This window comes from Muntiacus reevesi, chromosome X (assembly GCF_963930625.1).
Source record: "Muntiacus reevesi chromosome X, mMunRee1.1, whole genome shotgun sequence".
NCBI classification, from domain to species: domain Eukaryota; kingdom Metazoa; phylum Chordata; class Mammalia; order Artiodactyla; family Cervidae; genus Muntiacus; species Muntiacus reevesi.
The window spans coordinates 115,320,067-115,337,578 of NC_089271.1; the positions used below are offsets into that span (position 1 = coordinate 115,320,067).

General features: G+C 42.2%; 1 protein-coding gene and 1 pseudogene across 3 annotated transcripts in view; one reads left to right on the top strand and one right to left on the bottom strand.

The window, feature by feature from the left end:
• LOC136153771 (transmembrane 9 superfamily member 2-like) overlaps positions 1–3,777 on the bottom strand; it is an 82,942-nt gene extending 79,165 nt beyond the window's left edge. For all 3 annotated transcript variants that reach the window (XM_065915877.1, XM_065915876.1, XM_065915878.1), the window contains exon 1: positions 3,438–3,777. In XM_065915877.1, coding sequence (XP_065771949.1) covers positions 3,438–3,626 — 189 coding nt within the window. In that variant the 5' untranslated portion in view covers positions 3,627–3,777. The remainder of the gene's footprint in view (positions 1–3,437) is intronic.
• Positions 3,778–7,778: 4,001 nt separating this feature from the next.
• LOC136153650 (V-type proton ATPase subunit G 1 pseudogene) lies at positions 7,779–8,559 on the top strand (annotated as a pseudogene).
• The last annotated feature ends 8,953 nt before the right edge of the window (positions 8,560–17,512 follow it).

Sequence of the window (17,512 nt, forward strand, 5' to 3'; positions counted from 1 at the left end):
AAAAAAACATTAATTAATAATACAAAGTAAAATAAGGTAGCACTTGCAAAATACGTAATAATGAAGTAACTGAAAGGTAATTGGGTTTATTACTCCCATCAATTTATAACTGTATATTTATAAATTTATAACTTAGTGTAGTGTTATATGTTTATAACACAGTACAGTTATAAATTTTAACACAGTATAGCTATAAATTCATACATTTCATTTATCTGGCATCATCAGGGTTTCTGAACATATGAATTTTTCATATACCTCAGCCATTCTTAATTTTTTTTAATCATAGAACCCTTTGAGAATATGATGAAAACTATGGCCCCTCTCCCCAGAGAAGCACACACATTCACCAAATTCCCTATTCAGCTTTAAGAGTCTTCATAGGGACCCTAGCATCCATGGAACTCAAGAACTTGAAATAATTAAGCTACCTGCATAAGTGCTTTTTTTTGCATTATTTTAACTATTTTTTAATTATTCTAAAATACACTTCACTCTTTCCTAACTTAAACAGAACATTATGATCACAATTTAACCTTCCTTGATGACTCAGGGTCATTTTGAGCATCAGCTATTGCACTTGCTTTGACTCTGTGACATCTTCAGTATCAAGTGAAATGAGAAGAGTTATCTGCCTCAAAACTGAATGGCAAGAGATGACTACTCACACCCCGGCTACCCACACCCCCTCAACTCTACCAAAGAATATAAACTTGTGTGTAAAGATTTTATGTCTCTTTCCTGTGGCTGTTGCAGTCATTAACATGTATACTATGATCTTATTTTGGGAAAAAAATGCATGTGAACTCTCATTCACTCCTGGTTGGAAATGTAAAAGGGTACGGCTACTTTGGAAGACAGTTTAGCAGTTTCTCACAAAACTAAACATACTCCTACCACATGATCCAGGAATTTTGCTCCTTGGTATTTACTCAAAACAGTTGAAAGCATGTCCACACAAAAAACTTACACACAATGTTTATGGCAGCTTTATTCATCATTGTCAAAATTTGGAAGCAACCAAGGTGTCCTTTAGTTAAAGAATAGATAAATGTACTGTGACACACCTAGACAATGGAATATTATTCAGCACTAAAAAGAAATGAACTAGTCCACTATAAAAAGACATAAAAGAGACTTTAATCATATTACTGTGTGAAAGATGCCAAGCTGAAAAGGTTACATACTGTATGATTCCAACTATGTGACATTCTGGAAAAGGCAGACATGTAGAGACAATAAATACATCACTGGTTGTCATGGATTAAAGGGACATTAGGATGAGTGAGCAGAGAACATAGAGGATTTTTAGGGTAGTGAAATTACCCTGTATGATATTATAATGATGGATACACATCACTATACATTTGTTCAAACTCATAGGATGTACAACATTAAGATTAAACTGTAACGTAAACTATGGACTTTAGGTGATAATGTTATTCAGTGAAGGTTCACCAACTGTAAGAACTGTACCTCTGGTTGGGGATGTTAATAATGGGAGAGGTTATGCATGTGGGGGGGGGCCAAGGCATATGTTAACTCTATATACTCTCTGCTCAATTCTGCTGCGAATCTAAAACTGCTCAAAAAATAAAGTTTATTGAAAGTATAAATGCGCACTGTTGTTCAGTCGCTCAGTTTTGTCTGATTCTTTGTGACTCCATGGACTGCAGCACACCAGCCTTCCCTGTCCTTCACTGTCTCCCAGAGTTTGCTCAAATTCCTGGTCACTGAGTCAGTGATGCCATCCAACCATCTCATCTCACTACCTGATTTCTGCCTATCTGAAATCAAGAGGCCGGACACTATTGAATTCAGGAAGTTTGGCATACTAAACATAAAATGAGAGACTCACCAAAGGAAAGAAGGTACAATCTCAGAATCAAAAGTAGAACACATTCAAGGAGGTAAGTAAATCTAAAAAGAAAAGAGCTTACAAAAAAGAAATTCCAGACATGTGATGTGGTTAAAGATTATATTATTTTTGCTAGGAAGTCTGCTGTAATAAAGAAGAAAGAGCCAGGACTAGGCATTACCAGTCAGAGAAAAGGCAGGTGTAAAATTATTTTTAATGCCATTTCTTATTTACTGTATATGGCAAGATGATGGCTCAAAACACTACTATCAATACTTCTCACAGGAAAAGGCAAGCTCCAGGTTTTAAGTGCAAATTTGCTGCACCTAGACCTGGTCTCTAAAAACCCCAACTTTCAATTTGTTAAGTCTGTAGTCAAGCCACACCTAGCACTGTTCTTAGCTCTAAAGCCTTTGTGGTTCCTTCTACCAAAACATTGCTCACACACTTGACTGGCAACTTGAGATCAGAAAATAAGTTTTACTATTCAGTAATACTTTTTAAATGCATTACTTGCCAAAAAAAATTTACAGTGAGTTTCTAGTTTAAAAAGATAAGGCTGCCAAAGAAGGAAGTCAAAAATTTATCAGGGGGTTTGTGGACGTGTGGAAGAGGAACTGAGCAAGAGATCTCTGACTAAAGAAAACTTATAATGATAATGGTCACCACTTATTGAAAGCTTACCATGTGCCAGATGTTTTTGTCAGTGCTTTTCATACCTTGTCTCATTTTATTCTCACAAGTCTGAGAGGTAAATATTATCTTGCTGTTTGCAAAGAGGGCTCAAGGGAAACCAACATGAATTAACAAGAATTAAACAGGTAAAAGTCTGAGACCACAGGTGTGAGGAGTGACACACACATGGTGTGACTATACATAAGATCAAGTGAGAAGTGTGTCTTGACAGGCAGATTGTATAAGGGGGACAACAGGAAGGGGAAGTGAGGGAGAAGACTATACGTAGCGGAAGAGGAAGGAACCACCGGAAGAGGAAGGAACCACCGAGACGGAGGGTGAGGGGAGGAGCTATGACGGGGCGGGGCTATGGCGGGGAGAGGCTATGACGAAGGAGGGGCTATGACGGGAAGAGCTATGACGGGGGAGGGGCTATGACGAAGAGGAGCTATGACTGGGAGGAGCTATGACAGGGGCGAAGCAACAAATTGGGAGGGGGGAGGTTGGAACCACTTGGAGGGGGCTGTGAGGGAGTAGGCGGGACCAAGCAGGAGCAGGAACTAGGGGGACCGAGATAAGGAAGGGGCGGGGCCAAGGGGAGGTCGGGGGCAAAAGGGAGGGCAGAACCTAGGGGAAGAGGGGAAGGGAGGGGCTGAGCTGAGAGGGAGGGGACGAGAGGGGAGGGGCTGAACCGAGAGGGAGAGAAAGAGGATCAAGGGGAAAAGATAGATCCGGATCCGTCAGGTGCGAGGCTCTGCAACCGAGACCCTGAAACACACCCACAGAGGGGGCTTAGGCATTCCGGTAGAATCAGAGAGCTCTCAGCACTGGTCGGCCCCGGTGTGCCCGATACTCCAACCCGAAGCCTTCCCCTCACATCTCACTTCGTCCCTCTAGTCCTCACCTGACAGTATTTGGTCTCTCCGTTCACTTCGCAGAAATTGACTGGCGCCAACCCAGGAAGATAGAAAGCAGTGGAGCTGGCGGTCTGAAGACCCAGGATCAGTCCCAGCCCCAGGAACACCCTGAGCCAGGGGAGGGTGGGCCATCGGCTCCAGGGGTTGGTTCCCAGGCAGAAGCCACGAGTACTCATTTTAGTAGCGGATTCTGCGCTTGGGGACACACACCAGGGGCGTGACTGGACCCAGTGGAGAGAAGAAGCGGAAATTATAAGGAGAACCGTGAAAGGACTGAGGAGAGCCCAGACCGGCTAGTGAGACTTAGCACTCTGGGGAAGGCCACCTGTTCAGACGAGATACTGGCTTGGAACTCGGTTGCTAGGCGACCTGGCTGCCTTTATGAGCGCGCGCGGCGCCGTACGCATGCGTGATGGTCCTGCTGCGTCTTCCCCCGCCGTACCCCCCCCGCAAACCCCCCCCCCCCTCTTCCCAGCATCCCCTGCGGAACACGTTCCCGCGGTTTGGGCGGCTCTCGCGCGCCTCCTTCAGAGGTTCCTCGCGGAGTCTGGAGGGAGGGTGCAGAGTAGGGGGATGGTTGCGAGTTGAGGATGCAGTCGGAGCGATTTAAAGTTTCCAACATCCCAGAGTCTGGCATCCTCTTGATTTTGCCTGCTACCAGAGTAGCAGGGTTACCGGGTGGTAAGCCGCCCGGCCATCTTCAGGTCTCGCTCCAGGTGGGTGGAAAGGAGAAGACAGGGAATTCCTGGACCTTGTTGCCCACTATGATTATTAATACGGGCTTGAAATGCAGCTAATCCAAAACTGATGTTCTGTAACTGTACATTGCATGTTACTGCTGTTCAGTCACTAAGTCGTGTCCCAGTCTGCAAGCCCAGGGACTGCAGCAGACCAGGCTCTTTCCTCCTGTTTCTCCCGGAGCTTGCTCAAGTTCATGTCCATTGAATCCGTGATCCCATCCAACCGTCTCATCCTCTGTCGTCCCTTTCTACTCCTACCCTCAATCTTTCCCAGCATCAGGGTCTTTGCCAATGAGTCACCTCTTCACATTAAATGACCAAAAGTATTGGAGCTTCAGCATCAGTCATTCCAATGAATATTCAGGGTTCACCTCCTTTAGGATTGGTTTGATCTCCTTGCTGTCCAAGGGACTCGCAAGAGTCTTCTCCAGCACCACAGTTCAAAAGCACCAATTCTTCCACACTCAGCTTTCTTTATAATCCAACTCTCACATCCATACATGACTACTGGAAAAACCATAGCTTTGACTATAGGGACCTTTGTCAGCAAAGTGATGTCTGCTTTTTGATACACGGTCTGGGTTTGTCATAGCTTTCCTTCCAAGGAGCAAGTGTCTTTTAATTTCATGGCTGTAGTCACCATCTGCAGTAATTTGAGAGTCCAAGAAAATAAAATCTGTCACTGCTTCTACTTTAACCCCTTCTATTTGCCATTAAGTGATGGGACCAGATACCATGATCTTAGTTTTGTTTTATATTGAGTTTCAAGCCAGTTTTTTCCCTTTCCTCTTTGACCCTCATCAAGAGGTTCTTTAGTTCCTCTTCACTTTCTGCCACCAGCGTGTTATCATCTGTATATCTGATGTTATTGATATTTCTCCAGGAAATCTTGATTCCAGCTTGTAATTCATCCAACCCAGTATTTTGCTAGATGTACTCTGCATACAAGTTAAATAAGCAGGGGGATAATATACAGCCTTGATACTCCTTTCCCAACTTTGAACCAATCCATTGGTCCATGTCTGGTTCTAACTATTGCTTTTTGACCCTCATACCAGCTTCTCAGGAGACAGGTAAGGTGGTCTGCTTCTCCCATCTCTAAGAATTTTCCACAATTTGTTGTGATCCACACATTCAAAGGCTTTATCATAGTTAATGAAGCAGAATTGGGTGTTTTTCTGGAATTCTCTTGCTTTCTCCATGAGCCAACAAATGTAGGCAATTTGCTCTCTGGTTCCTCTGCCTTTTCTTAACCCAACTTGTACATCTGGAAGTTCTTGGTTTACATACTGCTGAAACCTAAATTGAAGGATTTTGAGCATAACCTTGCTAACGTGAAATGAGCCCAATTGTACAATAGTTTGAACATTCTTTAGCATCACCCTTCTTTGAGATTGGTTTGAAAACTGACCTTTTCCAGTCCTGTGGTCACTGTTGAGTTTTCCAAATTTGCTGACGTATTGAATGCAGCACCTTAACAGCATCGTCTTTTAGGATTTGAAATAGCTCAGCTGGAATTCCATCACCTCCACTAGCTTTGTTTGTAATAATGCTTCCTAAAGCCCTCTTGACTTCACACTCCAGGATGTCTGGCTCTAGGTTAGTGACCACACCATCATTGTTATTCAGGTCATTAAGACCTTTCCTGTATAGCTCTTCTGTGTATTCTTGTCATCACTTCTGCTTCTGTTAAGTCCTTACCATTTCTGTCCTTTATCATGCCCATCCTTGCATGAAATGTTCTCTTGATAGCCCCAGTTTTCTTGAAGAGATCTCTAGACTTTCCCATTCTATTGTTTTCCTCTACTTTACATTGTTCATTGAAGAAGGGCTTCTTATCTGTCCTTGCTATTCTCTGGAACTCTGCATTCAGTTGGGTATATCGTTCCTTTCCTCCCTTGCCTTTCCCTTTTCTTCTTTCCTCAGCTATTTGCAAAGCCTCCTCAGACAAGCAGTTTGCCTTCTTGCATTTCTTTTTCTTTGGTTTAGTTCCAGTTACTGTTTGCTGTACAGTGTTGCAAACCTCCATCCATAGTTCTTCAGGCACTTTATTTAAAAGATCTAATCCCTTGAATCTATTCATCACCTCCACAGTATAATCATATGGGATTTTATTTAGGTCATACCTGAAAGGCCTAGTGGTTTTCCCTACTTTCTTCCATTTAAGCCTGAATTTTGCAATAAGTAGCTGATGATCTGAGCGACAGTCAGCTATAGGTCTTGTTTTTGCTGACTGTATAGAGCTTCTCCATCTTTGGCTGCAAAGAACATAATCTGATTTCACTACTGAACACCTGGTGATGTCCATGTGTAATGATCTCTTGGGTTGTTGGGAAAAGGTGTTTGCTATGACCAGTGTGTTCTCTTGACAAACCTCTGTTAGCCTTTGCCCTGCTTCATTTTGTACTCCAAGACCAAACTTGCCTGTTAATCTGGGTATGTCTTGACTTCCTACTTTTGCATTCTACTCTCCTGTGATGAAAAGGACACCTTTTTTGGTGCTGGTTCTAGTACACATGGTAGGTCTTCACAGAACTGTTCAACTTACACTTCTTTGGCATCAGTGGTTGGGTCGTAGAGTTGGATTATGGTGATGCTGGATAGTTTGCCTTGCAATGGTACATTGCACACCGGGCTTCAAAGACTTTACATGATAAAAAGAATGCAAAACCTCCCCAACTTCATATTGATTACATGTTGAAATGATAATATTTAGGGTGAAAGTGAAAGTTGCTCAGTCATGTCTGACTCTTTGCAACCCCATGGACTGTAGCCTACCAGGCTCCTCTGTCCATGGAATTCTCCAGGCCAGAATACTGGAGTGGGTAGCCATTCCCTTCTCCAGGGGGTCTTCCCAACCCAGGGATTGAACCCAGGTCTCCTGCATTGTAGGCGGATTCCTTACTATCTGAGCCACCAGGGAAATAGTGCATTAAATAAAAGATTAAAATTAATTCCATCTGTTCCTTTTTTGTGACTTAAATTTTATTGAACTGTAGTTGATTTACAATGTTGTATTAGTTTCAGGTGTACAGCACAGGGATTCAGTTATATATGTGTATATATCTATTCTTTTTCAGAGTTGTTTCCATTATAGGTTATTACAAGATATTGAATATAGTTCCCTGTACTATACAGTATGTCCTTGTGTTTACTTTATAATAATAATGTGCATCTGTTAATCTCAAACTCCAAATTTATCCCTTTCTTCATTTTTTTAAGTGTGACTACTAGAACATTTAAGATTACATATGGAGCTCTAATTATATTGCTGTTGGACAGTACAAGTCTGCGGAAGGAGGAAAAAGGGGGGGAAATGAAGGAGAGTAGAAGGAAGGGGGTGCTCTTAGATTCTGAAAGAAAGTTTTCTTTCTCTTAGGGCAGGGATCTTATTTTGCAACCTCTGTCAGAATCCTTACCTTCTGCTCCTTGTTCTGTCTGTTAATGCAAAGTGTCTGTATTTGCACCTAGAGAGTATTGTAGGTGCATGCTCAATCTTGTCTGACTCTTTGTGACTCCATGGACTGTAGCCCACCAAGCTCCTCTGTTCATGGGATTTTTCAGGCAAGAATACTGGAGTGGGTGCGCGTCTGGATCAGCTGACCCGAGGGAGCGATTCGGCTGAGCAGGCCGTCGTCTGCCGCCTCGGAGTCGCCGCCGCCGGCGCCATCGCCACAGCCATGGCCAGTCAGTCTCAGGGCATCCAGCAGCTGCTCCAGGCGGAGAAACGGGCCGCCGAGAAGGTGTCCGAGGCCCGCAAGCAAAAGAACCGGAGGTTGAAGCAGGCCAAAGAAGCATCCCAGGCTGAAATTGAACAGTACCGCCTGCAGAGGGAGAAGGAGTTCAAGGCCAAGGAAGCTGCGGCTCTGGGATCTCATGGCAGTTGCAGCACTGAAGTAGAGAAGGACACCCAGGAGAAGATGACCATCCTTCAGACCTACTTCCGGCAGAATAGGGATGAAGTCTTGGATAACCTCTTGGCCTTTGTCTGTGACATCCGGCCAGAAATCCATGAGAACTAACGCATAAATGGATAGAGGGAGAAGAAAAGTGCCTGTTCTGTGGATTGGCGTTTTGAATGCCTTCATGGAACATGAGGTTTCATTTAGCAAGGCTTGAGTTATATCTTATGAAAAGGCATTAAATTATTTCTGTACATTATATAGTAGGTCCCTTCACTTTTTGCAGAATCGCAAACGTAGATTCTTTGTACAGGCTTAGAGTTTATCCAAAGATTGTATCTTTTTACCTCATATTTCTTAGAAATTTAATGGATATATGTTGTGTGTTTTCTCTGCCTTTTCACTCAAGCAGCATATTATCAACACTGACTTTTTCTTTCTTAGATAGTTTTTAAAAACCCAATTTTCTTAAGAAAGAAAGGGATTAAAATGTTTTTTTCCCTAAATCTTTCTTGAAGGTCAGGGGCTTTATCTATGAAAAAGTAGTAAATAGTTATTTGTAACCCACAGGAAACAGCAGCACGCCTTAAAATAGTCCTTTCCAGCCGAGGGTTAGAATAATGGGTCCTAGTGTTGGGCTGCTCTTAGTTTCTCTTACTCAAACTTGCTAGATGGTAGAGTTCACTAACTTGTTACATGTTATTACTTGGTGTACTGATATTGTACTGATAATCACTGAAAAGTAAAGACTGTCTGCGTTCCCTCCTAAAAAAAAAAAAAAAGAATACTGGAGTGGGTTGCCATTTCCCATTCCAGCAGATCTTCCCAACCCAGAGATTGAAACTGCATCTCCTGCAAGTCTCCTGGATTGCAGGTGAACCCTACTGCTGAGCCACCGAGGGAAGCATTGTAGGCATTACAGGACAAAAATAGAAGAGCTTCTTATTTTTCCTCCTTGTGTCTCAAGAGTTTTGGAGAACAGAGGTCATTTGTTTATGTTGAGATGTGTGTGCCTGGCCAAGGGCATTTCTGTGCAAGTTCCCTTGCTCCAAGAGGTCTGCATCTTCTGCAGATTGGCAGGGGCAATTCAAGACCAAACAAAGGCAGCTAACTGGCCAATAGCAGAAGCTGGAAGAAATTTTAGCGAGTTTACTCCTGGACCCAAGAGGTAGGAAAATTTGTTAGGGAAATGAATGGAGAAAATGTACTAATGATCAGAATTAGTCATGTTGTTAGTAAAAGGATTGAACTTGACCAAGAAAACTGGAGTGGCCCCTGTAAAGATTTGGAAAACAGGATAACCCAGCAGGCCGGAACTGCTGCAGGACTGGGCAGCCTGCCAAGTGCCTGCGGATTCTGCTAACCCAGGAAGGTGGGGTTCTGGGCACTGCCTGGAGGAGGGGTGCCCCCCAGGTCCTCTACAGGATGCCTGCCCCTGCCCTTGTGCTCACTCTCCAGAGAGATTCTGAGAAGCAGGAAAGAGCAGTGGTCAGCAGATTACCATCCTCACCCTCTACAACTCCAGTAGTACCATCGAAGTTTTCCATTAAAGCTCCCTGCCATGCTGTGTCTCTTAACCTCAAGAAGTGAAGCATCACAGAAAGCTATGTCCCCATTCTCTGCAACAAGACAGCCCTCCTGGTGTTATCAGTGTGTGATCATCACCAGCTCCAGCCTTCTGCCAGGCCCAGAGATACAGCATATTCTCTGTGCTATAGAGGCTCAGGGGATCTGTATTCTGCCTCTTCACTCGATTGCCTTGGGAGACTGACCTAAGAAAACGTTGGTACAATTTATGCCAGAGAATATTTTGCTTGTATTCTCTTCTAGGTGTTTTATGGTGTCGTGTCTTATATTCAAGTCTCTAATCCATTTTGAGTTTATTTTTGTATATGGTGTTAGAGAATGTTCTACAATTATTTCATTCTTTTAGCTGTGCAGTTTTTGCAGCACCACTTATTGGAGAGACTGTCTTTTCTCCTTTGTACATTCTTGCTTCCTTTGTCAAAGATTAATTGACCATAGGTGTGTGAGTTTATTTCTGGCCTCTTTATTCTGTTCCCTTGATCTATCTGTATGTTTTTTGTGCTAACACCACACTATTTTGATTACTGTAGATCTGAAGTCTGGAAGGGTTGTCTCTTGCTTTATTCTTTTTCCTCAGTGTTGCTTTGACAGTTCTGGGTCTTTTATGATTCCACAGTGTTTTTAGGATTATTTGTTCTGTGGGAAAATGCCATGGATAATTTGATAGGGGTTACATTAAATCTCTAGATTGCTCTGGATAGTATGGCCATTTTAAGGATATTAATTCTTCTAATCCAAGAGCAAGGGGTATCTTTTCATTTCAAAGAAATTAGTTTCTTAATGTAAACTATGCCCCAAACTCCAGGAAGACGTGGGTTCTCTCTCCTGAGCCATGATGAATGTTGGTAGAAAAGTAGAGCATGAGCACTGTACTAATTTTCTGTGCTTACTTGTCGCTCTCCGTCTATTGAAAGTAAGCTTCTTGAGCACAGGATCCATTTCTTATCTTCAAATCCACAGCACAAGGCTGGGCCCTTTGTAATTCAGAATAAATGAAAAAATGAATTAATAAATGAACTCACACTGTCAGATATTTTGTGTTTTACCTTATTTGGAAATCAAAAGAGGGTGCAATCAAAGGACAGACAAGAGTAAGTGTAGATAAGGATAATACCCCCTTTATTTATGTAGCAGTAGAGTTTGCAAAGTTTGTGCCCATCCATTACTTCAAGTGATTAAGAGGTAGGCAGGGTATTTATTTAATGTAAAGTAACTTAGACCAAGAGAAATTAATTTGCTTGTTCATGGTCACACAGATAATAGATAATAGTCAAAGCTGGAAAACAGGTCTCCTGATATCTAATATAGTTCTTAAATTAATGGAATTAAAAGAAAGTGAAGGAATTCTCTGATGGTCCAGTAATTAGAACTCCATGCTTTCACTGCAGGCTTCCCAAGTTCAAACCTTGGTTGAAGAACTAACATCCTGCAAGCTTTGTGGCATTGCCAAAAATAAAGAAATGTTTTAAAAGGAAGTGAAAAATGTTTGGTAATAAAAAAAGAAAGAAACTCATTTTATAATGTAGCTGTTACATTTCCAGCTACATTAACTAAGAATGGTCTGGAAACAAACAGGTAAAGGATTAAGCAAAACATATAAATATCAGGTAAGGAGCTATCTTTGACAAAGGCACATAGATTTAACCATGGGATTTGTGAAATGCAGTGTCACTCGGACAATATTGGAAAGGAAGAGAAACACAAAGAATGGCACTTCACAAAAGCAGATGCTTCAGGACACATTAGTGAAAATGTATAAAACAGACCCATGCAACTACTAGGTTTTAATAGTTATTTTTCCCCATGTTTCTAACCATGTGGAGTTAAAGGTATCCAAGCTACAATTCCCATCCTCTTTCCAGTTCACTTCAACGTGCCCATACCAAAATTGAGTAGAACAAAGGAATACTGGGATCCAGCAGAATCATACTCTATTTAAGCCACGTTTCTAAATCAGCATATTGGAATATCAAAAAGAGAACTAACCTGCCATGGTAGGTCAACGTGTCAGCTCCAGAAACTACATCACATGTTTCATAGATAGGGCCAGATTAGCTTAGTCCTTCGGCTTCCCGCCTCTGCTCACTTTTCCCTTCCCCATTGCCCACAGTCTAAATATGTTTCTCTCAAAACTGATAGTGCAAATGTGATCATGTCACACTCCTCTTTAAAATCACTTACTGGGGCTTCCCTGGTGGCTCAGTGGTAAACTGCCTGCCAATGCAGGAGACACAGGTTCGATCCCGGATCCGGGAAGATCCCACATACCGCGGAGCAACTAAGCCTGTGCGCTACCACTCTGGCGGAGTCTGTGCACTAGAGGGAACCAGGGGCTTCCCTAGTGGCTCAGATGGTTAAGAATCTGCCTGCAATGCAGGAGACCCAGGTTCAATCCCTGGGTTGGGAAGATCCCCTGGAGAAGGGAATGGCTACCCACTCCAGCATTCTTGCCTGGAAAATCCCATGGACAGAGGAGCCTGGTGGGCTTCAGTCCACGGTGTCACAAAGAGTCAGACATGACTGAGTGACTAACCGTAGGATTAGAAACTTGGTTCTGCTCCGATACTGCTCCTTTAGAGGGACCCACAGCAACTGCGCCCACGTGCCGCGGCTCCTGGAGCCTGTGCGCGCTAGAGGCCGGACTCTGAACCGGAGAAGCCACCGCGATGAGAAGCCGGTACATCGCCGCTCCAGAGTAGCCCCCACTCGCCCGCAGCGAGTGGGGGAGGAAGAACCCGCACAGCACCAAAGACCCAGCACAGCCAAGACCCAGCACAGGAGAAAAATAAATAAATATAATTAGAATCCTTTACTGAGCAAATTAATGCAATATGGGGTCCCAGATTGGATCCTGCTGCCCGCCCGCGCGCGCACACACACACACACACACACACACACAAAGACATTACTGGGAAAACTGGTGAAATCCAAATAAAGTCTGCAGTGTAGTTAATATTAATGTATTGTACCAATCTTGATTTCTTAGTTTGATCATTCTACCGTGGTTATGTAAGAGGTTCATGTTAAAGGAAGCTCAGTGAATAGGTATATGACACCTTTCTGTACTATTTTTGCAACACTTTAGTAAATCTAAAATTATCTCAGAATAAAAAGTGGGGGAAAAAATCTTCTCCTAGCTCTTCATTACCCTAAGGATTAAGTACAAATTCTTTGTCTTTGCTCAGGAAGACCTGCATGACCTAACCCTTCAGCCCCACATACATAAATGCTCCAGCATCAAAATTTAGTGCAGGGAAGGAGGATGGAGGGCGGTGGGGAAGAATGGGAATTCCACTTCCACAGTCAGGCCACTCTCCGATTCTGCTCCAAAAAACTACTTACAGTTACATGAAAAGGCCATTCTCTCTAGCCTCTGAACAAATTGATCCTTGCTGTTTCTTCATCTAGTAGGCTCTGCTGATCCTGCCACCCCCTCTTCCACCTTTTGCTTGGCTGAAATCTTGCTTGTATATTTCTTGGAAAGTTACCTTTCCTAGCAAATCTTCCCTGACAACCCGTACCCCTACTCCACATATATACCACTCCCTCCCCACGGATACACCAGAGTTGGATTAAATGTCCTTTATATGTGCTCCCATTACACCCTGAATTTTTGTGACTTGTCACTTTCACACCGTATTATAGTTCTGTCTCCCACATTTGTCAGTTGTTGACTCTGGGTCTTCTCCTTCTAGCCACACCTACGACTTTCACACAGCAAGGCAGCCATTAAAATAGCTTGATTTCTAAATTCCATATATGGTAAATCCATGGCTGATTCATGTCAATGTATGACAAAAACCACTACAATATTGTAAAGTAACTGGCCTCCAACTAATAAAAATAAATGAAAAAAGAAGTTTAAAAAAATAGCTTGATTTCACAGGTTTAAAACTTTTGAGGATTGAGTTTTTCATTCAAGTAATTATTCATATAGTTTATATATTCTGTGATACAGTGAGAATGGAGAGTTTCATCTTTTTCCTTGATATTGTTGAGTTTCTGTGAGTCGTATTTCTGCACCAATATTAACTTATTATCCAAAGGGTACACTATATCCCTTTATTATGGGGATCACTGAGAAATGATCAACGCAATAAGTCTACTTAGCTTCTATCACTGTACATACTTCATCTTTGTGATGAAACTTTTAGTATTTACTCTCCTAGCAAGTTTCAAATATGCAATACAGTGTTATTAACTATAGTCACTGTGTTATACACTACACCCCATGGGACTTATTTTATAGCTGGAAGTTTGTACCTTTTCACTCCCTTCACCTATTTTACCCACCCCCAATCCTCCACCTCTGGCATCCACCAATCTCTTTTCTATACCCATGAGCTCAGTTTTTGTTCTTTTGTTTTGTTTAGATTCCACATATAGATAACAGCATATGGTATTTATCTTTCTTTGTCTGACTTACCTCACTTAGGATATCGCCCTCAGGTCTATCCTTATTGTCACGAATGGCAAAATTTCCTTCTTTTTGTGGCTGAATAATATTCCATTTGTGTGTGGCATGCATGACTGTATATCTATATATCTGTCCATCACATTTTCTTTATCCATTCATCCATCGATGATGGACATTTAAGTTGCTTTCCTGTATCTCCACCATTGTAAATAATGTTGCGAAGGATGTGGGGGAAGGGGCAATGTATCTTTTCCAGTTACTGTTTTCATTTTCTTTAGATAAATACCTAGAAGTACAATGACTGAATCATATGGTAGTTCTATTTTTAATTTTTTGAGGACCCTCCATATTGTTTTACATAATTGTTGTTGTTGTTTAGTTGTTCAATCATGTCTAACTCTTTTCAACCCTATGGACTGTAGCCTGCCAGGCTCCTCTGTCCATGGGGATTCTCCAGGCAAGAATACTGGAGTGGGTAGCCATTTCCTTCTCCAGATGTTCCTGACCCAGGAATTGAATCTGCGTCTCCTGCATTGCAGGTGGATTCTTTACTGCTAAGCCACCTGCAAAGCCTGTTTTCCATACTGGCTGTACCAATTTCTTTCCTTCCCTGATAGCTGAGTTGGTAAAGTATATGCCTGCAATGCTAGAGACCCTGGTTCGATTCCTGGGTCAGGAATATCTGCTGAAGAAGGGATAGGCTACCCACTCCAGCATCCTTGTGCTTCCCTGGTGGCTCAGCTGGTAAAGAATCCGGAATTGATGCAGGAGACCTGGATTTGATCCCTGGGTTGGGAAGATCCGCTGGAGAAGGGAAAGGCCACCTACTCCAGTACCCTTGCCTGGAAAATCCCATGGACAGAGGAGCCTGGTAGTCTACAGTCCATGGGGCTGCAAAGAGTCAGACACGACTGAGTGACTTCACTTTCTTTTTACATTCCCACCAACACTGCATGCTTTTTTCTACATCCTTGCTAATATTTGTTATTTCTGTTCTTTTTGATAATAACCATTGCAACGGGTGTGAGAAGATATGTCTTTGTGGTTTATTTACTTCTTTATTTTTGACTACACTGGGTCTTCATTGCTGCAGGCGGGCTTTTTCCAGTTGTGGCGAGAGGGGGCTACTCTATTTACGTTGCACGGGCTTCTCACTGTGTTGGGTTCTCTTGTTGCGGAGCACAGGCACACATTTGGGAGAGTACTGAATGAGAAGAGGATCTAGGGCAAGTCTTTAAAAAAATTCAACAAATTTGTGGTCTAGTAGAGAAGGATAAGGTTCAGGGTTGTTAGAAAAAGAGCAGGCAGAGAGGTAGGTGGAAAACTAGAACGTTAAATATAAAAGAGCTTAGAAGTCAAAGGAAGAGACTGCTTCAAGGAGAAAGCGGCCAAGAAGAAAAAAAAGGCCAAGTAAAAGAGCAGAAAACATCTTATCTTTTTGATGTGGTGACACAGATGTCATTGGCAACATGAAAGAGAGCTATTTCAGGGAAATAATCTGGATAAAAGCCAGATTGGAGTGGGTTGAGAATTGAGTGAGAGGTGATAAAATGGAGTAGTTGGTATAGATAACTCTTTTTTGACAACTCTTTTATTTGATTTTTAATTAAATAAATAATATATAAATATATTTTCCTTTAAAAAATTAAAACATTACGAACAAGACTAAAATCCTCTTTGATCACTGCCACCAATCCTGGTTTTCTTCTCCATCTTTCAGAGGTAACCATAGTTATTTGTTTGGTATGTCCTTCCTGGCCTTTTTCTAGATATTAATTTTTTACTGTTATAGGTAACAGCATAATTTAACATAGTTGTTCAGTTGCCAAGTTGTGTCTGACTCTTTGTGACCCCATGGACTGCAGCACACCAGGCCTCCCTGTCGCTCACCATATCTCAGAGTTTTCCTAAGTTCATGTCTATTGAATTGGTGATGCCATCCAACCGTCTCATTCTCTGTCGCCCTCTTTTCCTTCTGCCTTCAATCTTTCCCAGAATCAGGTCTTTTCCAATGAGTCAGATGTTTGAATCCCCCTTCATGGATCACTGCCTTGTTGTGGTGAAGGGGCTTGTGTAATTCAATGAAGCTATGAGCCACTGAAGATGGATAGGTCATCGTGAAGAGGTCTGACAAAACATGGCCCGCTGGAGGAGGGAATGGCAAATCACTCTGATATTCTTGTTGTGAGAACCCCATGAACTGTATAAAAAGGCAAAAAACAAAACAAAACAAAACCGTATATATACACACACACACATATGCATATGTTTTACAGGTATCAATGTTCAATTGCTCAGTCGTGTCTAAGTCTTTGTGACCCTATGGACTGTGGCCTGCCAGGCTCCTCCTCTGTCCATGGGATGTCCCAGGCAAGAATACTGGAAGGGGTTGCCCTTTCCTCCTCCAGGGGATCTTCCTGACCCAGGGATTGAACTTGCATCTTCTGCATTGGCAAGTGGATTCTTTACCACTGAGACACCTGGGAAGCCCATTTATATCAATACATATATTATATAGTATAATATGATATATGGAATGAACTACTTCATTTTTTAAATAAATACACCACAGATATCACATACTATAGTATAACTTATTTGACATTCTTCTACTGATAGTCTTTTAAGTGCTTCTTATTTTTTCCCCCAAGTCACTCACAATTCTGCAAAACACTGCCTTGTATACACTGACTTTGTCAAAGAAGGCAAAAGGAAGGGTATGCTCATTTAAATTCAATAGACACGCTTGCACTTTTCCTATTTTAATAGAAAATGTATTACCAAACTGCCCTCCCAAATGACTGTACCAATTTTCCCTCCCATCAGCAGTGGGAGTCTCTTAAGACTACTGACTACCTCTTATCCCACACCTGCAGCAACTCTTTCAAGATGTTTGGCTGGGGAGGGAGAAAACTATCCCCTGGTAGCTAGAAGCGGGTGAAAGATTGAAAGAGTTTTGTATATGAGAAAGGTGAGAGTATGTTTTTTGGTTTTTTGTTTGTTTTGTTTTTAATTCATTTTTATTGGAGTATCGTTGATTTACAATGTTGTGTTAGAGCATTTTGCAGAGCCCTGCTGTGAGGCATGTGGGATCTTAGTTCCCCAACCAGGGATCAAACCTCTGCCCCCTGCAGTGGAACCACTGAGTCCTAACCACTGGACTGCCAGAAAGTCCCAGAGCATGCTTTCATATGCATGAGAAAGTTCCAGTTGAGAAGGAGAGGTTGCATAAACATGAAAAAGAGATAATTAGTGACAAAAAATTCCCAGGAAAGCAGAGGAGGACATTATCCCAAGAAGAAATAGAAGGAACGGCCTTACATGAGAAGAGGCATCATTCTTCTATTGCATTGGTTCTCTAACTGGATTGTGCATCAGAATTCCCTGGCGACAACAAGAGCAAAAGAGAAACAAAA